The 23,938-nt window shown below is 38.0% G+C and overlaps 1 protein-coding gene across 1 annotated transcript in view; it reads right to left on the bottom strand.

The window, feature by feature from the left end:
* The window catches only part of NCAPG2 (non-SMC condensin II complex subunit G2), a 45,521-nt gene continuing 21,583 nt past the window's right edge, over positions 1-23,938 (bottom strand). The window contains exons 13-28 of the mRNA XM_039708468.1: positions 22,846-22,998; positions 21,046-21,268; positions 19,697-19,830; positions 19,054-19,227; positions 16,742-16,812; positions 16,341-16,494; positions 15,996-16,169; positions 15,375-15,485; positions 15,117-15,260; positions 14,263-14,362; positions 13,789-13,973; positions 12,882-13,025; positions 10,923-11,026; positions 7,878-7,975; positions 7,543-7,645; positions 1-3,735 (exon numbers count right to left, since the gene is read on the bottom strand). Coding sequence (XP_039564402.1) covers positions 3,684-3,735; positions 7,543-7,645; positions 7,878-7,975; positions 10,923-11,026; positions 12,882-13,025; positions 13,789-13,973; positions 14,263-14,362; positions 15,117-15,260; positions 15,375-15,485; positions 15,996-16,169; positions 16,341-16,494; positions 16,742-16,812; positions 19,054-19,227; positions 19,697-19,830; positions 21,046-21,268; positions 22,846-22,998 — 2,124 coding nt within the window. The 3' untranslated portion in view covers positions 1-3,683. The remainder of the gene's footprint in view (positions 3,736-7,542; positions 7,646-7,877; positions 7,976-10,922; positions 11,027-12,881; positions 13,026-13,788; positions 13,974-14,262; positions 14,363-15,116; positions 15,261-15,374; positions 15,486-15,995; positions 16,170-16,340; positions 16,495-16,741; positions 16,813-19,053; positions 19,228-19,696; positions 19,831-21,045; positions 21,269-22,845; positions 22,999-23,938) is intronic.

Here is a 23,938-nt window from a genome sequence, read left to right as displayed (position 1 = left end):
ACAAGTTGAACTTGTGACAGATGGCAGATGCAGGGCTTTGCTTCCTGTCCAGACAACAAAGGAAATTAACATTGTCATTACAAAAACAGCCCAAGTCCTTACAAAAAATGTTGATTAGTGAAAGTAGTTTAAAGTTATTGCTTTCTTCATTCTCATTGACCTGACTGCATATCCACAAAGGGAAGAGCTCCAGACATGGCACTCACAGGTACAAATGTGTCCAGAACGTTTCTTCTGCAGGCAGCTCTTCATCACCAGCACCTGCCAGTTGCCCAAAGGAGTATCATAGACTGGTGTTTTCTTGTTCATTTTTCAAGAAATTTTATTAATCAGTCAGGTTCAACTTCTTCAAACAGCTGAACAGATCTCAAAGGGTCTGTCTCAAGATTAAGAGAAGTTTTCAAACATGCTCAAAGAATAATCACCTCTTCCCCAACAGCACTTTTGATTAATAAGATGAAACAAATCTGTTTTACAGGTTGACAAAAGATAACAGCTTAAGAAATGGCCTATTTATTTGTCTCTTCCAAACAGAAGGAAAAAGTAGATTTAATTTCTGCAAGATTAAAGTTTGCAATGAGAACAGCAAGTGAAACACAGAACTTCTCTGATATTCTGTGAAATTTGCCACAAAGGCCTAAGGAGAAAGCCCTGACAGACCTTGACTCAAGGAATGCCAACACCATTACTTCTATTGCAGAAAGACAATGCTTTTTTCATGGCAGAGCAGTTTAGTAGAGCCGGACTAGAAATTGAGCTGAAATATGTTCACCAGCTGCAGGACTAACAGAAAATTATTTCAACCCTCTTAAGAACCACTTGACTACCAGCCACCAGGAAAACAAAGGTTTATCTTTAAATATTTTACCCTTCCTAGCAGTAATCACCTCTGAGTTCTTCAAAGAAAATCCACCGTATTTCTGATGTTGATGGAATGACCTTTATTTCTTTCCTAGCTCACAGGACTATTGCATCTGTACTATGAATTCCATGAATAAAACAAAATTATACACTGAGGGAAAACAAAGCAGTAAATTTGGATTCTTTTTTAATCAAATGATATGAGCAAATACTGAGAGACTGAGAAGCAGAAAAAGGAAACTTATTTACATATTCATTGAGTAATTTGTATAATCAGAAGATTTAAAAGGTCATTACCGGAACACCTGCCTGTTAACAGATGTAGAAGAATGAAGGCCAAAGAACACAGTTTTTATAAAGATGTTGATAGATAAACAGTTGGCAGATTTGCAGCTACCTGCTGGGGCAGCATTAGTTCCTTTGGTCAGGCCAGTGTTGTGGATGAGGTGCATCTGGAACTCATGAATCCATGTACACACTAACTATCCTGTTGCAAAGCTTACCAGTTGTTTATTAAGAATAAAATAAAATATCACTATTCCAGCTAAAACAGCTTTTATCCAGTAGGGAAGGTTTATGTACCAAGCTGAAGTATGGGTCTGATGTTTGCACTGACAGCAGATACTAAAAAAACCTTACAGTCTTTTACCATGGAAAGAAAACCAGCACAGCAGATGAGAGGTACAGCTTTGCACAAATCTTAATCAAGAATGAAGAGCCTGCATTAATTTGGCCAGATTAGTTAACTTCAGTGTCAGTGCCCCTCAGTAACACTGGAGACTCAACAGCCATTTGCACAGGCCCACCCTGAGAATCACTTAACTGTACATAACCAAGAGCTTTATGTCCAAGTCTCCAGGTCTAAGTTGGAGGATGCAACTTTGGTCTGTGGCTGAATTGTTTTCTGGAGATTCCTGTTAAATCTCCTAAACCAGACAAAACTAAAGCATCAGGAGCTGTGGTTCTGGCTGAGATAAATTCCTTCACAGTAGCTGGCATAGGGCTGGATTTCAGATTTGTGCTGGAGACAGTGCTGGTAACATAGAGATGTTTCAGCTATTGCTGAGCAGGGCTTACACAGCATCATGGCCTCTCTGCTTCTCACCCCACCCCTAAGGAGGCTGGGAGTGCACCAGGAGTGTGGAGGGGACACAGCTGGGACAGGGGATCCCAGTGGCCAAAGGGATGTCTCACACCATCTGGCACCATGCTCAGCAATAAACTGTGGGGGAGGATTCTCTAGCTGGGGACCAAGGACAACCGATCCAAATCTCAGGCCCAAGACCCTGATAAACAACATGGACTGAAGAGAGAAGAAGGATGGGACTTTGTGGGCTAAAGCTGTAATTGGACAATTAACTCCAATGTGCTAATGGACCAGAACTGATAAAAGTGAGAGATCCCGTGACTGGTCACCCATTTTGTGACCATTTTGGGTTCATCTTGGGTGTAGCCCTGGCTGGGCTCTTGTGCTGCCCAAGGTGTAGTACACCTTTTAATAAATACCTACTTTATTCCTTTAACACTGTCTAGCCCCTATTCTAGGTCAGCCTTCATAAGGCATCACTGGGAGAGCATCTGGTTGCATGAAGAAAATTAAATAAGTGGCTTAGATGCCTGCAATATCTGCATCCTTAGTACTAACTGATCAAAATAGCTATAATTTTAAAAAATAGTTAAATATAAAAAAATTATACATTACTCAAGCCTATGTTTAATAGTTAACACATCTCCCTGCAGTGTATGAGGTGTTGAATCATCTGAATATTCAATACTCCCCCCTTGTCAGCCAAGTTCTGCACATCTCCAAGGATGGGTATTCCACAGGCTTTCCGAGCAACCTCTTCCAGTTCCATTTTCCTCTCATAATGATTGTTTCTCATGTCCAACAAGAAATTCCCTTGCTCAAGTTGCTCCTGTAGCCTCATATTCTCCTCCATCCATCTCTGGGGAAAGTCTTTCCTTTACCCTCCTGCAGGCAGGTGCAGGCAGCAAGAAGCTGCCCTCGTGCAGGTGCCTGTGGGGGTGGTGCAGGACTTGTCCATCAGCTCCAGGTCTTTGCTGAACATCAGGAGATGCCCCTTGCTGTGGCTGGGAGCTGTGGCTCCCAGCTGCTGTCATCTGCCATCAGTCCAAGGCTGCTGCTCACCCTGCCACCAACCAGCCCTGGCAGTGCCACAGCTGCCAAAACATCCCTTCGCAGATTATTCCTCCACTCTGATGGTCCAGCCAGTTTTCCACTCATCTTCCAAGTCTATCCATCCATCCTCTCTCTCTCCAGTTTGGCTGTAAGGACACTGTGTAAGACTGTGTAAAAGTCTTTGCCAAGGATAGGAAACAGGACATGCTGTGCCCTCTCTTCCACAAAAGGGAGGGAAGTCAGGCTGGTTAAGCAGTTTGCCCCTGGTAAAGCCATGATGCTATTCCCAATCACCATTTTGACCTTCACATATCTCAAAGTAAGATTCACTTCCATAACCCCTAGGAATATGCTCCAGTCCTCCCAAGGCCTGAGGTTATGTGTGACCTCAGTCTCAAGAGTATCTATGATATAATTATTATTTGTTTTACAAAAACAAAGATACAAAAATACTGATTTTACACTTCCCCCAAAAAGACATTTTTATACAGAACAACCCTTTTGCAGCTGTTGAAAAATATTTACTATTACATAATTTTTATACATACTTTTATACATTTTGCTTGCTTTAAATGTACAGAATAAGAGAAAACAGTTTTAAGCAATTCACAAGTTTACAAGGTAAGTTTTTTACAAAGCAATACACCTTCCCTCAATTTTCATGACAAAAGCTTCTGCGTGCTCAAGGATTCAAAAGCTCATCCAAAATTTTCAGAGATGATTCACACAGGAATCTGAAATGCCAGAAAACAATGCATAGCAGAATTAGAAATACTAAATGCCAAATCAATCCTCAACTATTTGATTCTCAGAGTACAGCTACCACATGATTTCTTTGACCAGTTAGTCCATATTAGTTTATTAAAATGCCTTTACCAATTACTTTTGAAATAGCTAGATTCTTTTTCTTTCAACTTTTCCATTTTTCTCTTCATCATCCCTGTCTCTAGAATAACCAACAGCAAACCAGTTTAAATTACTATGTCAATTCAAGAACATTTTCTAATATTTCATCATCTAGTTAAAAAACCCACTCGTTTTCTGCACAGCATTGTTACTCTTTTATTCAAACAAAACAGTGAAATCCTTTACAGGTAATTCATTCTAAGACTATTTTTCATTTGTTTACTTTCTTCATTTCTCCCTCCCTCTTCAGTCTTTATAATTTTTCTTCTCACCTGTGGCAACTTTTTCCAAGCCCATGCTTTCAATTTCACCCTCATTAGCAGCAGCCTCCTCGAGCTGCCCTCACACTCCCCTTAGCCCTGCTCTGACTCTGATCTCTCATCTCATGCTCCCCTCTGCAGTGCCACAGCCCTAAAGCCAGGATGAAACTCCAGTGTCAACTAAAGGTAATGCACAAGGTACTACAGAATTAGGAGAATTAGTTAAGTTCTGTGGGTTTAGGCACAATGCTGCTTTGTATAAATTTTATTTTGTTACAGTTTATCAAGGCTAAAAACCCAATGGATTTGTAATGTGGGACCACTGGCACATCGGCCAAAAGCCATCACTTGGGATAACTCTGCTCCTCCCAAACAGACAAGCTGAAGTCAGTTTTACCAAGTACCTTCCTAGGGAACTTAAAGATGGGAGACAGAGAAATCATACCCGGAGTTATACACCAAAACTATTCAAGAGCAATTATTCTCAGACACAATGACAGTGCAATTAAGAATTTGGGAACTAGCTAAATGATAATACTAAAATAAAATATTTCAGCACAGCCATTAGCTAAATTTAAAATCTAATATTCATATATCAAAATGCTAAATAAAGTAAATACACAGTATTAAGTAAAATTTATTATCCTATAAGCACATTAGGTTTTATAGAATGAGACATTTTTCTCTAGCCTCCAAACAACTGCTTTGACAGCTTTATCTGCATGTTTTTCTTAGGCATAAATATTTGCATTTTATAAACAAACGTGTGTGCCATTACTCTTGAGGAAATTCTCTCAATACACAGTATGTTGTCCAGATTTTTTAAATGCACTGAACAGCATTTTTAAAATACAGACCCACAGGACCATCTGAAACCACAAGCTCAGCTGAAGAGGGAAGAGTAAATTGCAGTGAAAAGTTTTGCTTCTGAATTACTGCACCAATTCCTTGTATAAGGGCAGCACCTTAATTACCACACCAGACAGCTTTTTTACTTTTTTTTCTTTCATTGCTAATATGTACGAGATTACTCCTAAGTCTGAAGTTAAGATGCTGGCACAGAATGCCAGTTCTCTTGGGAAATTAAAGAATGTCACCATTTCCTGGTATACCTGGGTATTGAATAAAATAATCCCTCAAGGAGTTATTAGGAGATAATGCATTCAGAAGCAAAAAATAGTAATATTATTGAGAATGAGTTAAAACCCAGTAATGTATTTTAGCCAGCAGCAGCACAGTAATGTGTGTTAGAGGACTGTCTTGGAATTAATGACCAGAGATCTAGCTTGCAGCATACCAGAACTAAAATTTGTTGTTTGGTAAAACAACAACAAACGATGATAAAATAGTTTACAAACAATAGGGCATGCTTTGGACCATGTATAATCACATTTTAGCTACATTAGCACACAAGCAGCAGAGCACTACAAATGGCACATCAGAAGCCACCAGAGGCTTGGCCCAGTCTGATGTTCTGTCTTAGCTGTGAGACTGCAAGCACACTTCAATCCATCATGCAAAACGTGATCACTGCAGAACTTCCTCCAAACCTCTTTCCATCATGAATTATTGTATCCTTCTGGAGGGAAAATGTCCCTAACACAACTGTACAAATATGAAATCTCTCCAAATTCTGCAAAGCTGTGTGATAGCTTCTGAATTTTATCATGGTGTGCAATTTCAATTCATGGAAAAAAATCTTTCCATTATCATATCCCTAACCCTTGAATTTTGTCTGTATAATACCAACCCAGGAGGCAGTTGCAAAGGTAGCCACTCATATATCACGAAATTAAAACACTGTGTAGCATCTTATACTCTTCATCTGCCCCAACATGCAGGTTGATTTGTCCCAGTTCACTGGGCAGAGACAATCATATAGATTCATAAAGCAATTATCTGTGTTCTCACTGAAATTTATAGTCACTAGTGCTCTCAAGTGGCAGCAATTATTCACTTTAATGTGCCTATTTATTTAATCATGTTAAGATTCACTTTAATTTCACAGCTTTTTCTACTGTCTTGATTAGAAGTGCAAACTGAAACACAATACCCTGCTGCTCTCCTTTTCCAGATAATTATTATTATAATTGTTAAAAATATTCTAGTAGAACACTTGGCAACCCATTGTAAAATAATTTCAAGGGGAAAAGAATGGGCTTTTGTTTATTTGTGTTTGATTTTGTTTCTAAGCTAGCTGCTGACCAAAGGACATTTTGTTCACAGCCAAGCAACTCTCCAGCTTTCCTGCAGGTCTCTTTTGGGTACTGGAAGGGAGTCAGAGCACCATCCTCCGGATGGAGGCACAGCTCAGCCACCAATGTCTGTGTCAAGTCACTAAAATTCCAGAGAACAATGTGCTTCAAGCCAGGGATACATGAGAAGAGCACACTGGGAAAGAGCTGTGCAAGGAACTGTTGAGTAAATGCAACTCCTATGCAATGAGGTTCCTATACAATGGGCTTTTGGGCTTGTTTGGGAGGCTCTGGTTTGGTTTTTTTATTTTAAAGTCTGTCTACTCTACATCCATTGTTTGACCCAATAGCAAGGATCATTAGTTTGAAGAATGAAAGACTTCAAGGGCCTGTGCATGTTCAGGCCTCAATGGTGTGCTGCAAACTTTCTCAGAAATTTTGGATTAATGTCCATAACCTCAGTCTGGTTTCTTCACATTCTGTATTTGTGCTTATAATGTCTCTTTGCACACTTTTTGATTCCATGGGCAGTTCAATAATTAGGCAGAAATCAGGTGTTCACAAATTTTAAGACTTAAGCCAGTTTGAGAGACTAAAGGCTAAAACATTTATCTTGACAGGCCTGAGATAACTGATTGCAAATACAATGCAGCCAATCACTTTCAAAAAACATTTCACAAAAGATACACAAGATATGACTTGAAATCCCCCCCCCAACAAAAAGAGCAAAATAAAATCACCTGTGGAAAGGTCTCAAAGTCATTGTTATATTCAGTTAAATTTTTACTACCTGCATAGATTTGGACTCATATGCCTAATGCCAAAGTGGGAGAAAAATCTTCTAGTAATAAGAAACAGTAACTGGACTATTTGCTTTGTTCTGCCTCTGCTGCAAACAGACCTGGATTTGAGAAGTGAATCCTGCAATATACAGGATCAAGTGATAGCACATTCAAATTAAATGAAAAAAGCCTGAAGCTAAATATGTAAAGATTGCAATCACAGCAGATATAAGGGCAGGAAATTTAATACTGTGCTGGGCTCAATACCTCCCACTTCCCCCCCTCCCCAGTATTTTAAACCTTGCAATCAATCACTCAGAACACTCTAACAGCGTTATGTAAGTACAGAACAGAGCCAATTATTGCAGAGAGGGGATAGGAGAGCTCAGCACACCCACCTTTCAGTGTCTGTGGATTCTCCTGTGGCAGCATCCTTGCATATTACCAGCTTCCTTTGAATGGCAGGTGCAATATCCTTTAGAAGTGAAGTTTTGTGCTTACCTATTTGAAATGAGTTGGACAAAAATAATAATGTTGGACAAAAATAATAATTTATCAAAAAAAAAACCCTCCACCCTTCCATATTTTCATAGACTAACTTTAAACATAAAAGATTGCTTAATGGAAGATTAGATATAAAAGTGGATTTTCACTGCCCTGGATTAACTACCGTGTATTTCAATACAGTACATAAAAAGAAAGATGGAAAAAGGACAAAAATGTTTTAACTGACCTTTAATTGTAATCACAATGCAGACAGTAGCTGTTAGACTAAGAATCCCTTTGATTTCTTCAGAGAGAATGGACTCCATTAATTCATTTAAAATTGACCTAAGGAAAAAAAAATAAAGAAAAATGTTATAAACCACATTTCTTTCAAAATAGAACTGAACAGAACATGTTTGTAATTATGCTAGTCTGCCACCACAGCTTCAAAGACACCATGCAGGACAAAGCAGTGTGACTGGGTAACTGAAAATTATGTGCTGCCTCTGGATCTGAGAATATCAAAGCATGGTAAATTGCTTGGGAAGAAAATAAAAAAGTCTGCAACCAGAAAAAGTGGCTGTTAAGAGAAGTGAAGAGCTTGTGGTACATTTTAGGGAAGTCAATCCATGAAAAAACTACTGGTTCTACTGGAATTTAATTCCCAGAATTCGTACTGAAATTACCAACTCAAATTTGTACTGAAGTTTGAAAAAATATATTCTATGACTCCATTGGTTTGCTAGTGCCTACTCAGGCTTAATTAACATTTTGATCTTAAATGTGTTTCTCATAAATATTAAAACAGATGTTTTTCCAATTCCAACCCAGTGGAGATCATTTATAACTGAACAATGCTCTGAAACGCATCCATGCAACATTTTAGTTACTGAAACTATGGACAGAATACCAGAACCATGACAGCAGCTCCTTGTAAAATACTAACTCAATATATATCTTAAGAGATTTTGTGATTTCTAGCAAGAGATGAAAGTATTACCAGCAAACTCTAGTGGTGTTCTGGGATATATGTCTTACCTTATATAAGGTAAGAAAAATGAAATGAGAGTCCCAGATGGGGTCCAGCAACCAAACTAAACTGCAGTAGGGAATAAGTCAATACCACAGAAAGGAAACTAACTGGTCATTAGTGTTTGTGGTAAAAAACCTAAATTTAACTCAGAAGCAATTCTCAAAACCAGAGAAAAATAAAAGAACAAGAGGGACAAAACAGGAGATGGAAGAGATCCATAATCCTGATACTCCTCAGAGCACAAAGCAAAATGCTCTGTGAAGAACTAAAGGGAAAACTGAGAGCAGCAATGCTACAGAAACTTTCCCTAACATATTTCAAAAAACCTTTAGCAATATTATTATCTGTTATGAAAACTGAACATCATACATTGCCAGTTCTGACTTCAATTGTTCTTCAGGCTTTTATTGTGCTAAGATATCAAAATGAAATATGCAGTTAAGAGCCAATTCAGTAGAAACGTTTTGCAGAAATTCAAATATTGCTTCAAGAGCTGAGAAAGATGAAAAATCTTTAGCTTCAGAGATAAGCATTATGAAGCTGCTCATGCAATGCTTTAGTTTCATTGTATCATTGTGGACTAATGTGACCAAGCATTGATTCCATTTCACCTTGCTCTTAAATTGCTAATGGACAGCACTGGGATCTGAGTCTTGACTTCGTTGTTATCATTCTTTGGGTCACTAAGCACACTCTTAACCTCCATGAAGGAACACTGGAATTTCATTAACCTGTAACAAGACTCACTGAAGCTGCCTTTCCCCACCACCCTCTGAAAAAGGGTCACATGAGCCTGCAGGCAAAGATAGAACAGAACAATAAGCTGTTTAAAATATATATAAGCTTCAGAGGTAAGTAATTGGTTCCTATACAGATAGTTCCCTACTAAAATGAAGGATACTCACACAATTGGACAGATATTGCCAAGCCTCCCAGTATTATCACTGCTAGGGGCATTGAAATTCAGTGCTAGAGACTGAGTGGTTGGTACTGAAAATAAAACAGATTCTGCAGAACTCAGAGCAAGATGACTCTGAGCTCACAGAGCAGAAGCTTTCATGTTGACCTAAAGATTTCTGAAATACTGAACCATTCACTACTGGATTCTGATTATGGCCTATCAATACAGATTTGTTAAAAAAGCCTTAAAAGTAGTGTCAGCTCTGAGGCACCTGTAGAACCAGAGAGAAATTATCTCCAAATCTTTGCCCCAAAAAGATAAAGACCAGAAGATACATTTTTTTCCCAAGTACACAGAAACAATTTGGCTCAAACTTGCAGTTTTCTCCACCAAGAATGACAAGATTCACTTTGATTACTACAAGAAAAAGTTTCAGAAGAATTAACTGATTCTCTGCATCTCTTTTGAAAAGAGATGTGTAAAATAATTGTTTCACTAGAAGAGAACACCTTGAGCAGCTGCCTCGTGGCAAGATTTGGATTAGTTGGACTATTGCTGGAGTCTCTGGAGTCTTTTGTTTTGAAAGTTCAACTAGAATTAGAGAAGGATTGAGAAAAAACAAAACACCTCATAACAGCAGAGACAGGGGTATTCAGTGCCTGTCAGATGAGGAAAGAGGAGGAATTAGCAGTGGTAAGTCAAGGAGAGCAATAGGACTTCTAAGCCCCTTTATAATTTAAAACAAGTCTAGTGTAGAGTCATGTTAAGAAAAATTGAATATGAACAAACCATGCAAAATGAAATTCAGTTGTGAAAATTTTAGAAGATATTTAGGGCCCCCACTAAAGAGAGCAAATACCCTCCCAGTTTAAGTCTTAAAAAATAAATAACATAAGCTCACTTTTGGAGGCTTTCAGCACTCAGATGCTTCCTATTTTGAATCTTGTGACTTTAATACAGCCACAGGTACATGTCACCTAATTGCAGATGTTCAATCAAAGGATTCATTCTATTTCTGGAAAATATTTTATCTCATCTTAATATCTCTGTGTTGAGGGGACTCAGCTTTATAAGTGTCTTATGAAAGAAGCAAGCCAAGAAGTATGATTAAAAAAACTCAATTATTAACAGTCTTGTAAATAAGAGGCACCCTTGGTTAAAAAAATGGACTCAACCCCAGCAATCAATACCTACAGGCAATATGCCAAGAAAAAGGGATTTTAAATAGTTCAGATAAATTTAGAAAGCAACTAGTTCTTCAAAATTTATTTGAATTTAGAAATTAAAATTTTATTGACAACATATAAACTGTTCTATATTAGCAAAAGTCTTGGAAAAATTAATATAGAAACATTTACCTGACAACATTAACTGACTTCATAATTACAGCCATTAAACTGCTTGAAAGAGGGGGAAGGTCTGAAATACTCTTTGGCATAGTCAAGTCTTTTTCACTGGAAGCCTACAAAAGAAATAAGTCAACAACCATTGCAGCTCAAGAAAGATATGTATGCAGAATATTTTATTTTAATAATTACACTAACAATTGGAACATTCACAAGTATTCTTTGAATAGCTTTAATTCAACTGTGTTGTGTCCAAACAAACAAAACTAATTTAAATTAGAAACTAAACCACATAAACAGTATTTTTACCAAAGCAGATATTCTCTGCAGTTGCTTTCACCAGAAGTTTAATTTAAACAGCATTGGTGGTCAATCCTTACCAAGGCACAGCCTATTAAACACAAATGAGTCCCCTCTGTGGCTCCAAGTTGAAGTCTGCATCCATGATTTCTAAATGTAACTTCAGTGACAGTGTTTTTCTGGCTACCTGCTCTTTTTGATGTAAAGTTCTGAACAGATGACAAATATTTAGCTAGAACTGAATGCTGATTTACAACAACCTGGGGGGCACGGAAAACCCCAGCTCAGATAGGTGACTGGAATGAGCACTCAATCTCTGAGTATGAATCTCCACTATATTCAAGCCCAGAAATGTTTTCTCAGCATCATGTGTAAAGAGCACCTGTCACCCCACAGCTTCTCAGCTGATACATCAATATCTGCAGGCAAACAGCTGCTACTGCTTCAGTGCCTCCTGTAACAGAACCTTGGAAGCTGCTCTGTGGTTCCTTCTGGCAACTGTTTTGTGCTCTGTTTCTGACACATCCAGAACCCACAGCAAAAGTACAGCCTCTACTAAAGAGCCTCTGCTCTTCCTTTTTAGTTCTCAAAGCTTCCAATCTTACTAATCATATTTGCTTCTAACACTACCTGCACTAGAAAAATGGGGTGGAAATGTTGCTCTTCTCCTTCAAGGACAGTTGTGGCTCCTGGGACTTTCAGAACATAAAATAACCTCTCTCTACACATCCTTTTCAGTATTAGAGACCCTTTCTTTACTTTCCAAAGCAACATAGATCAGATATTTGGAAATCCTCTGCACAAAAACTAAAGGAATAAAAAAAAAAAAAAAAGATGCAGCATGTTAAATGCCTCTGCATGGAATCAGAGAATGGACAAGTGATCAGTGCCAAGGAGGGCATCAGCCTGCTTTGGAACAGGACTACAGAACCTTATGGGAACATTCCAAGAATTGGGAATGGGAATCTGTCACACATCAGCTGTTCACTTCCAAAACTTCCTTATGCTGGGTGGGATGAAGTGAGGTAGGTTTAGAACAAGCCCCTGTCCTCCTCCTTTCCCTGAGCTCTAATTGCTGAACACAACACTGCACGGTGTGGCATAGGCCTTTGATCAGTTTGGGCCCATGGTCTCAGCTGTGTTCCCTCTCTTGCCCATCAACAGCCTCACTTTTTTTTTAGAGTGAAGGTGAAGGAAGCAGGGAAATATTGACACTCTGCAAAGCAACGCTCAGCAACAGCCAAAACAAACTGGTGTGTCCTCAACAATGTCTTGGCTACAAATGCCAACCACAGCAGCACAGGGACTGCAGGGAGGAAAGCTGACTCCTTCCCAGCCAGACCCAGCACAAAAGCACAGAGGGAATATCCCAGAACCCATGCTATAATTCCCCAATACTGCCTAACTGCTAAGTTCTCTTGTCAGAGGCAGATACTGAAATGGGCATCAGGACAAGTCTGTTCCTACACAGCTGTAGTCAGAAATCTGAGAGATGAATGCTAATACAAAATTACAGCAAATAAAATTTCCTGTTTGTTCCATGCTGACACACACAAAATCCTCATTGGCAGTACAAAGATCAATTTTCTGAATAAAGCTCTGTCATTCCAATATAATATTTAAAAAGCAGAAGGTGTTAAATAGAAAAAAGAAAATCAGGATTAACTTTACCTTCTGTAGCATACAATTTATCTCTGCTACTATTGCAGCCAGGAGAGTGGAGAGTATACCCTGGTGAACTGCTGGGAATGTGGAATGCCAGCACTGCAGTGCATGGATGAATTCTCCAAGAGGCATCTGAATGGAGTGAATCAACTAAAACCAAAAAGAAAAACACATCTGTTTTTTCAGACTGCTTGAGTATAAATTAAATATACCAGCAAACGTCTCTGTGAAGTGCGGACCACACCTTAAAAGCTTTTGAGTTATTCTAGTCATATGGGATCAGAGGGGGAATCTGCAACAACTAGGAAGTCTACTTATAAATTTGAGAAATGAACAAAGCAGTGGTTCTTACAAAAATAACTGAATGTTTTTTAGAAGTCCTGAAAAGTAGATCAGCAAATTTCTCAGAGTGATCTACCCATTTCACTACTATTTTGTATCTGCTTTAGTCTACTTTCTGTGAAAATGTGAGACTTTCAAGAATGTTAGAACATCATACATATTTTGAAGTTGGTATCATTGAGGCTAAAAGAAAGAAATAATAAAGAAAATTTCTCCTCCAAGATCATAATATATATATATATACACACAAATCATTTGCTCTGCATTGAGGAAATTCATCTAATTGCAGATTAGATTAACAGCCTAGAAGTACCACCACGGTCCAGAATCACTGGCAACAGAATGCATTTGTTCTGCAATTTACTGGTTCTTCTGTCGTGATGAGACCAAAATGGATCAAAAAAAATTTGGTAACAAGAAAACTTTGAAAATTTAACTGAAAATTTAATCATGTGTCTATCCAAACAGTTGGTAATAGCAAAGTAACAACCTCAAAGTGTCTAAGCACACCCCATTGCATAAAAATTATGGATTCATCTACACATTAGCAATTTGAACTGTAATATGATACCTGAATTCCTGCTTCCTGTTCTTTCTTAAGTCCATGTGCCATACATTCTAAAATTTTCTGAAAGACGTTCTGTAGAGTGTGGAAAAGATTTGTCACTTCCTCTGTCTCAGTATTCTGATTTAAAGAAGCTTCAATAATTTCTTTTAGAACACACAGCAACACTGGAGCACAAAAGCCACCTCTTTCTAGAGAAAGAGATAAATGCCACAATATAAAAGTTGTAATATTAATCAGGTACAATCTTAGACTGAAACTCATTTAGCTACAACAAATAGTGACAGTTTACAAGTGTAGACAATACATTTAGTTTCTGAGCACCCTCAGCTGAAATTTTCATCCAGTCCACTTAACATTTGAAGTATGAATCCAGTGTTCCCTCCAACTCTTAAAAGTTAGGGATTAACTAACTTGCTAATACAAGAAAAGTCTGCCAAGTATAAATGCAGATGTTGCTGTTAGTATAAAATAGGGTACCTGTTTGCACAATCTGAAGGGCCATTTCTAAAAGGCGTGCTTGAAACGTGACATTTCCCAGGCCCACCATTATGACATCTTTACACACTGTCAGGTAGGCCTAGAAGAGAGATGCAAAATTATAGGAAACCCAAACTTTATGTAAAGTAATCATTCAGTAAAACTCAATAAAACCACAAACTCTTAGCCAAGGTGTCCTGAGAGCTGGTGTACCTACCTGGAGTTACTCAGTTTACACCTGTTGAAAAGCATAAATTCTACACAGTCCTTGAAATGCTTCCATTGCCCTTTCCCAACAGTAAATGATTTCTCAAAAGGCAGTAAATCCTCTCTTTTTTACTCAGGCTCAGATCAAAAGCATTGATACTTATCATTTACTGAGGCAAAATAAGACATCTCTACCTGCCTTTAATAGCAAAATTAGAATCAGCACACAAAAAGTTTTTCCCTACAGACTAGTTGTTACATACTAAACAGATTATGAGATGGAAGTATAGACAGTGAGTGAGAACTTCTAACCAGTCTGTGTATATATGAACTGGGTTGTTCAAAGACACTGACTGGGATCAAAGTTAGCCAAGTATTTCCTTGAACCAAAATCTGGTAAAAGCTCAGTGCATTTGACCTGGGGTCAAACGAAATGTCAGAGGAATGCAACAGAAAACAATTCAGAACTAGCTAAAACCTCACCCACATTATATCATAAAATGCTTTCTTTGAAGGGCAAATCAAGATCAGGGGTAAGGGACACTGTAAGTGATGACACAAATGCCAGTGCAGTTTGTCTGCATACAAATTGCTACACCGACAGCTTTTCAAATTCAAAGCAGCTTAATTTATAAGAATCCTCTAACCTGGATAATTAATTGAGAAACATCACTACGTTTTGAAATACCATCCTCTTCATCACTTGCTAGGATAAAAGGTACAACTTCACTTTCTATCCAAGCACCTGTCTTCGTCAGAAGTGAAAGGTGATCTTCTCCTTCTTCAGAATACTGAAAAAAAAACAAACCCAAAGGGAGGTTTACCAATTGTCTCTCCAGTTGTTTTGGTACTTCCTTATACTGTCAAGTGTAACTCCAGCTTATTTTGGAAAGCTATAACCATACCTTGTGCTGAAAATGAATAGCCAATCTGCAAAAGAGGCTGAAGGCTCTTAGGCTGGTTGCTTGATTCCAGGCACCAGAATCTGTTCCTTTCAGAATTGAGCCAAGAACCCTCTGAAATATCAATGACATTTATATTTTTCAGAAAAACCTTTCAAATGCTTCTTTACTCAACAGCTTTAAATAAAACATTAAAAAAAAACCTCAAACCCATAAAAACAGCAAAGCACCAACCCCAAATAAGCAACAAGCATACTTTAATTACTTCAATTTTTCAGTGCCATAACTGATTTTCAGACAATTCCTTATTCGCATATTCTACAAGTCAGGTCCCTTAAAAACACCCAACACTAGATCACAAAAATTTTGAGACACCTAAAATTAAGAAGCTGGTCAAAATCTGTCATCTATAAACAATTTTAAACTATTATACTTTTAGTTTAGAGTATTTGTTGGAAATACAAATCAAAAGGAAAATCGTTTAACAAAAAAATCTTTTTGCAAAGGGAGAGGGCATCATGAACCTCATGTATTTGTTCTTGCAGGCATTTTAGTTTGACTCAGGCAATACAGGATGTTAAGCAGTGATTTTATAAGCACTGTTTATGAGAAGGAGAAAACTACCTTTGCAGCACCGAGGATTTTCAAAAGCTTCTTCAGTTTATTTTTAGGAACAGAAAGGAGGCAACCACAATTGACAGGATGAGTCAATAAATACTCAATGTAATCAATTGCCAAGTCTGGCTTTGATTCCTGTGTTACATGGATACGTACTCGACGCCCAGATGTTTGAGTATTCTGAATAGGAAGAAAGCACAAAACCAGTATAACTCTGTTAGTATCTGACTTTAGAACTGATTACAAAGCAGAATAATACAGCATTAAAAAGTCTTACTCTATTTTAAAAAAGCACGATGCCTTAAAGCAGTCTGGCAATTGCTATACTCCCTGTCACATGCATAGGCACACCTTTGTTGGGCTGAGTGAGTCAGACAGCCAATCACAGGCCAATTCCATAATGTGCCCCACTTGACCCCAGCGGCACAGGCAGTCGATCAGCATAGAATACTTGTTTTGGTCAGCTCCACTGTCAATATTTCTGAGTCTGGAAACCACACCACAGCTTAAAAGAAAACAGACAGAAAGATACATTACCTTCACACCCATAAGTGCAGAAAACAATTAGTGTAATACAAAAAAAGGATTCACCAACAAGACAGACCTGAACATCATAGATTTTACTGACTTATCACAGTTTTAGTGTCTTAATTTACCCAAATGGGCATTTAATATATCAGATGGCAAAAAATGAACAAATATAGCCAGCAAGAAACTTTTTGTCACTTGCATTTTGGATTTCTAAACAGTACCTGAATGTAGGAATAGCAGCAGGGGGCATAAAGGATGCCAGAATAATCAGTGGAGCCATGCACCGCTCATCCTAGGATAAAAACATTACACTGTATGACATAAAGGTACACACATGCAAGCAAAACTAAAGACTGTACTGAAAAACTGTGATTACATTTCCTCAAATTAAGGATTTCCTTTTTCCACTACAAATGGAGCTGAAAAGAGCTCAAAACAATATGGCTTGCAATCTGAAATGTCTGATTCCTGTTTTTGGAGGTCAATTACCAATTATCATATCCTTCACTTTCTGACAAACTGCCAGCATTAACTACCATGAATAGTCATGGCTCCATTAGATTAATACTCATTGCAAAAGAAATAGCAGCTCCACATCACTTTTTTTTCCACTAGACTAAGGTTTAATTGCACAACCATGACACCATCTAACTCCTCTCAACCTTAAGTGCCTTAAATTCATTCACAAGACAAACTTATTAAAAACTCTCTAAAGAAAAGGGCTCTTATATAAGGATGGTAATGTTTAACATGTCATAATACATGGTCTAGGCCACAACATCATCTCACTCAGGTTATACACAAACCAATCTAAGTTAAGAACCCTTCAAAAATGGCTTCTCTCAATGTCCAAGGTTCATGGAAACAGCCAAATGAAATTATCATCTACTTAGCCATTCCAAGATCTAAAACCTTTTTTAAAGCTCATATTTTTAAAAGAACTTTTAAAATATATTTGTAGCTTTTTCAGGAAAGAGACAGGCAGCTTCAGTATGTTTGTAGCCTTTTAGGAACTAAGCCTCTGATGACAGGTCCTTTTAGATCCAAGCTGCATACTCACTATATAAGAATATCAAAGTCAAACAGGTTGCTTGCTGAAGCTGGATGTCTTGTCTGTTCACCAGACCCTTTCAGAAAGGATGCTACATCCTCTACCAAAAAAAAATGGGAAGGCCTTGGAAAACTTCCAAATGCTTTCAGGGTAGAATTTGTGTATCTATGCTGCAGAAATAATACATAGCAATGAGCTGTATTTCACTCCCTGATTATCTAACACAACATTGCAGTGGAACAGCCACCACATTTCAGGATACTTCAGCACAAAAGCCATCAACTAAGAGAAAGATATCCACTATGTAATCCTTCCAAATTCATTGTGCGGCCAGCAGCCACTAATGGCCACTCTCAGGATGGCATCCTCCTCAAGAATAACACTAAAGCAACCAGAGCAAGGAGACTGACAATTTGAAAATGACTGATTTTAATTAACTGCCTATACTGAATGAAAGCAATAAATAAATGCATCGACAGATCATTAGAGAGTAGATTTAAATGAGCAGAAACCTCAGAATCACAGAGTGGTTTGGGTTGCAAGGGATCTTAGAGATCATCTTGCTCCAACCACTCTGCCATGGGTAGGGACACCTTCCACTTAACCAGGCTGTTCCAAGCCCTATCCAACCTGGCCTTGAGCACTGCCAGGGATGTGGCATCCACAGCTTCTCTGGACAACCTGTGCCAGTGTCTCACTACCCTCACAAAAAAATAATTTCTTCTTATGTTTAAACTAAACCTACTTTCTTTTAGTTTGAATCCATTCCCCTTGTCGTGTCATTACACTCCCCTGTAAAAAGTCCCTCTCTGTCTTTCTTGCAGGCTCCCTTCAGGCACTGGAAGGCTGCAATTAGGTCACTGCAAAAGCTTCTCTTTTCCAGGCTTAACAATCCCAATTCTTTAAGCCTTTCCATTTAGGAAAGGTGCTCCATCCCTCTTATCATCTTGGTGGCTATCCTTTGGACTCACTCCAGCAGGTCAGCAGGACATGTTTGGCTTTCTGGGCTGCAAGTGCACTCTGCCAGCTCATGTTCAGTGAAAAAAGAGCCGCAGCTGCTTCAGCTGCAGCTGAATCATAAGAAGTGGTGCTGGTGGAAGAGTCTGGGGGACAGTGGGTAGAAAAACACACGGACTTCAATGTGTACTGAGTATTAATTCTTCAATGGCTCATTTGTATTTACTGTCTTCCAAGAGTTCCAAAACATTCAAAAGAATAAAACCCTAGAAAAACCTTACAAGGAGAGCAATTTATTGCATAAGTATTTTTGAGCTATTTAGATAACAATTCATCAGTCAAACACTGCAGCTGGAGAATAGTTTCTGCCCATTTGTGGGATTCCAAGAAAATTGCTGCTGTTTATAGTTTACAGCAACAATGAAAAAGAATACTTAATGCCATAAAAATAGATAAAAGACATAAAACATGAAAGCATCTGAAGAAAATACTGAGAAAATAGAGGAAAATCTAGGCTTTCTTTACCTTAAATACTTTAAAATATTCAGGAAGCACAGAAGCAAACTTCCTGATAGCATAATCTTTGGCATCTTCATTATGATCTAGTACTTTGTGGATGCTTCTCCAGAGTATTACAGTGATCTCCAACAAACTTGCCATGCTGGCCACATCATTTACTGACAACACATTATCCAACACCTGAAATACAAACATTTAGATTATATTACCCATTATATTTTCAAATAGAAATTTAAATTAAAATAAGGCTTTAAAGACACTAGAAAAAAAAATCCTTCTAGACCCTTTAGAAAGACACTGTGGTTGCTGCAGAAAAGGAACTCCACAATTCAGTCTTAATCTAACTTCACATACAGTGCAATAGTAATTTTTAAAATAATTTAACTGCAAAACCAAACCAATTTATAATCAACACTGGATTTAGGCAACTATTAATGTAAAATATGCTTCATATTCCTTCTATCTTCTTCTAGCTACTTGACCACATTTCTGCTACTTCAGTACATGAAAATCCAATAATGGCAGTTCTCCCCTTCCAATTCCAGAGATGCCCAAGGGCATTCCTTTATACTTTCTGCCATATTCTGTCTCACATTAAGCACCACTGAAAAGAAGTTACCAGAAGTTAGAATAGAGTGGACTTTCTTACACTTCTGTTCTCCTTTTCACTTCCACCTTCATCATCATCATCATCATCATCTTCCCCACTATCATGAAGATTATTTTTCATTGCTTTCTGGATGCAGGCATTCAAACAGCGCCAAATAGTGAGCATCAATTTAGCTACATTCAAATAAAGTAATAATAAATTAGATATTTACTATTTGCTAAGAATGTTGGTAATAAGTGCTTCTAATTACAATGCTGGAAAGCCAGTATGAAAAACTAGGCAACAGAACCAGAAACAGCTAGGAAAAAATGGAAAAAAAATCCTTGTAAAGGAAATGGAAAAAATGTGAACATGTTTTATATACTCAAGTATGAAGAAGAAATGACAACATTATTATCAGGGTCTGTAATTTTATTGTTAAAACAGTACACTAAAAAACCCACAAACAGCCACCACCTTATCAAATCAGAACCAGAGGAAGCTTCCACAACTCCTACATCTAATCTGGCATAGCTGTTAACTTAATGACCCACATTCAAGAACACATCCCTTCCAATGTCAGTCTTCACTCCTATGTCAATTCCCATTCCCCCGTGTCAATTCCCATTCTTTGGAAAAGATGTAGCCCAACCATTGCACTCCTGAACCAGAAGCTCAGCTCTAGAAAAAGTGAAAGGGTTATGCCACTCCGGTGGAAGTACAACAAGCTGATTTCATAACTGTGATTTCATAACCTTATCAAGATGATCAGTGAGAGGCAATGGTTGGAGCATCTCACCCAAGTCACTCCATGCTGATTACTTGAGTATCCTCTGAATTCCTCTGAAACAAAATTTTCCTGATTTTACTTGTTTCAATAGGACTTTTCTAAGCAGCAGTCCTTTCTAAAGGAGGACTTCTTAGATTTTCCCTGAGCAATCTTAAAATACTGATCCACAAATCCCAGATACCCCGATTATCAGATGTAAACGTTTTTTCAGTTTCTATATAATCTTTCACATGAAGATCTCAAATCACTTAAGGCATCAGGGTATTTGCTACCCTATTTCTACATGAGAAATAGGTATCAACCGAGAAAATGTTAAGGTACGTGTGGGGAGAAAGGGGACCAGAAGGACCAGGTACCACCATGGGCTGGAGTGTACAGTGCAGCATCATAAGAACAGAGATGAAAAGCTTTGATCTCCTCACTGTTGAAAAAGCTGATGACTTCGCCTGCTGTGCTTATTGCTGGTGTCCATAATTTCCAAAAATACACACTAATATTATACTAAACTGCCCCCAAAAAACTAGCAACAATGTACCACTGTTACAGAAATAAGAAGATAAAAGCATTTACAAAGCATGATATCAGTAATTCCAAAAGCTCACAAGGTTTTGTGCTTTACCTATATTGGTGGGGGCAGTGAATTCATGGGCATATTGATAGAACTTCCTGGCTGCTGCTGGGTTCATCTGGATCAGAGTGACACAGCGCTCACTCCACACATCCTCGGGCTGGGCACTGGGGAAGAAGGAGTTCAGCAGGAGGTTCACGATGCGCCGCGACACCGGCCGAGAGTCAGCTTCCAGGCGAGACAGGAGATGCTCCATGGGACAGATATTCCAGAACTTTGTGAAGTGAGAAAAAGATGTTCAAAGGAGTGAAAGAAAAATAGAGGAAAATAAACATAACCTTGATTAAGTGAATCAAATATAAAGAACATCAACCTGGAAAACATCAGCATTTTTAATTTTTACACCGATGTTTACTGGAGGTCAAATAGTGCTGCAATAATGTTATCCTGCCGTGCTGATGTTTTACATCTCCTGGTATCTCTGACTCACTGCTAATATTGTGGTTCAAGCAATTCCACTTCAATACACCTGCAATGCTGAGGCAATTCCATAGATACAGGGAAGAACTATTTACTCTACAAGGATATCACCATAAAATACAATCCTTGTCATTATGTGCCATGTTTCATATTCTCCTCACAGGACAAAGTAGGACCAAACTACCTACAAGAACTGAATACACCTTAAAAACCTGTATATATCAACATCCTTTACAAAACCATCCCAAACCTTACATTACTAAATAGTGACTGCATCCCATTCTTAGCAGAGCTCTAGTTTATTTGTAACACAGAAATCAAATGCTATGAAATTCAGGAAGACTATACAGCTGTTTGCCAGCTTAACACTACATTTGTAGTTTTTGTGAGAAGATTCAGAATTAATTATGCTGGACAATTTCAAATTAAAACAAACAAACAAAAAAGTTGTCAATGCCAAGGAACTTATTTTACTCTTGAGTAGAAATATTTGTGTCAGATAATTACCCTGTGAATTCAAACTACGGATGATCCTATTAAAAATGCCATAAAAAAGTAAGTTTAAAGTGATCCCAGGACTTACCAGAGATACACATTACAGTTTTTAAATCAATAGGAGTCACTAAAAAATATCTACTACTCACTAGAATTTTTTTCTTTATTTAAACCTGATTTTTCCTTCCCCTAAAAAATCCCTGACATTGAGAATTATCTTTTTTCTCTGTCTTTACTGGCAGCAAACTCAGAATAATTCACAAAGTGACCTAAGCCATTCATTGTATGGCTTCCCCTCTACACCCTTCACCATCTTAGAGCCCTCCTCTGGATGCTTTCTAATAGTTTTATGTGTTTACTAGGCTTAGCAAGAGACAAAACCACTGTTAAATTAAAATATAAAATGGAAATTAAGAAACTATTAACATTAGAGAGTGGAATAAGAGCTCAAAGATGCTATAATGTCTGTGGCTGGACAGTACCACCCTAAATAAGAGTCCACAGCGGAACACAAAATACATTAAAAATCAATATAAAAAGACACCAAAATCCAAATGGATGTGCCCACAAAATAGAAACAGACATTATAAAAACAGGAGAATCTAATCCAGTAGCTTTTTTGCTTTATGTGTTAGGCATTTAGAAGAGTTGGGCAGCTGAGGGAAGTGTGGCTGTAACCCACTGCTCTCCCCTGCCCATCCAGAGAGAAAAAAGGCCCACGGAGCACTCAAGATACACAGATATTAAGTGTTACCAGAGCAAAGCAAGTTATTTCTTTTTAAGGAACAATGCAGCAGTCTCAAAATGTACTTTTTGTTTTTTAAATAAATGCCATTATTTTGTCTCCTTGCTACTTATCAAGTGTCATTATCCTACCTTGGCAGCCTTGGTAGCCTTCACTTTGAGCAGCATTTCCACAAAAGCCACTCGCACCTTCTCAGAACTGTCATGAAGACTGTGTTTGGTTGCAGGCAGGAGCTGTTCCAGGAGTGGGTGACTTAGTTTGTTGTCCAAAATCATTGGTATGCACTAAAATAAACAAATCCAGAAAGAGTAGAGCTGAAAAATCTGTAGCTAAAAATTGTTGAAGGGAACTGTGATACTTCTCATGTTAAACAAAGCAGGGGCAGACACTACGCATGCTTATTTTTCTTGTCATATTCTTTGGCAAAAACTGCCTTGATTACTTCAAATTTAGAGTGAACTGTGTTCAGTGAATCAGCTTCAGACCTACACTAAGACCATGGTCTTGCCCTCTGCCTGAGGACACACCAGCTCTCTAAAATATGCTGATTTCAAATTAGAAATACATTTCTTTTTTCCAATTCATTTTTAAATTAGCACTTTCTGCTTATCCAGAATAGCTCCCCCATGAAGCAGTAGTGGAGCAAGTGAGGATTAACAGGATGACAGCTTCAATTTAAGGCTGAACTGACACAGACACAATCTTCAAGTGAAAATGTTGACTAGGGAGTTCATTTTTCTGTCCAAGCTATCAGTTATTTCTCACATGCCAGAAAGATGTAGATGAACTATTTCAAACATAGTGAGCAATGCATGGGAGGAGGCATCACCAGATCACCTGTGGAATTATATCCATCCAAACCTCAGAGAGATACAAAACAAACAAAGTGGGATACAAAATTTTAATGGTGCATGTCTTGGGATGCCTTAAAGCCAATGATGTAAGAAATTCTGGAGCTGCCTACATATATTTAAGTCTAAGCATCATTTTTAATAGCTAAAAAAAATTAATTATTGCGTCCAAACAGTGTGTGTACAACTGAATTGAAAACCCTTAAGAGCCAGAAAGCCAATCAATTATTATTTCAAAAGACATTTGTGTTTTCCAAATACCTGGCTTTTATGAAATGTGCAAAACCTCCATGTACTAGCAATTCTATTGCCTAAGATATTTTGAAGAACAAGTAATTCCCGTGATTTAAAGTGGCCTATACTAGAAACCTGT

The sequence above is a fragment of the Passer montanus genome, unplaced genomic scaffold, assembly GCF_014805655.1.
Source record: "Passer montanus isolate IOZ18808 unplaced genomic scaffold, ASM1480565v1 scaffold10, whole genome shotgun sequence".
Lineage (NCBI taxonomy): Eukaryota > Metazoa > Chordata > Aves > Passeriformes > Passeridae > Passer > Passer montanus.
The sequence above is the reverse complement of the archived record's forward strand: the minus strand, read 5'-3'. Positions and strand labels throughout refer to the sequence as shown.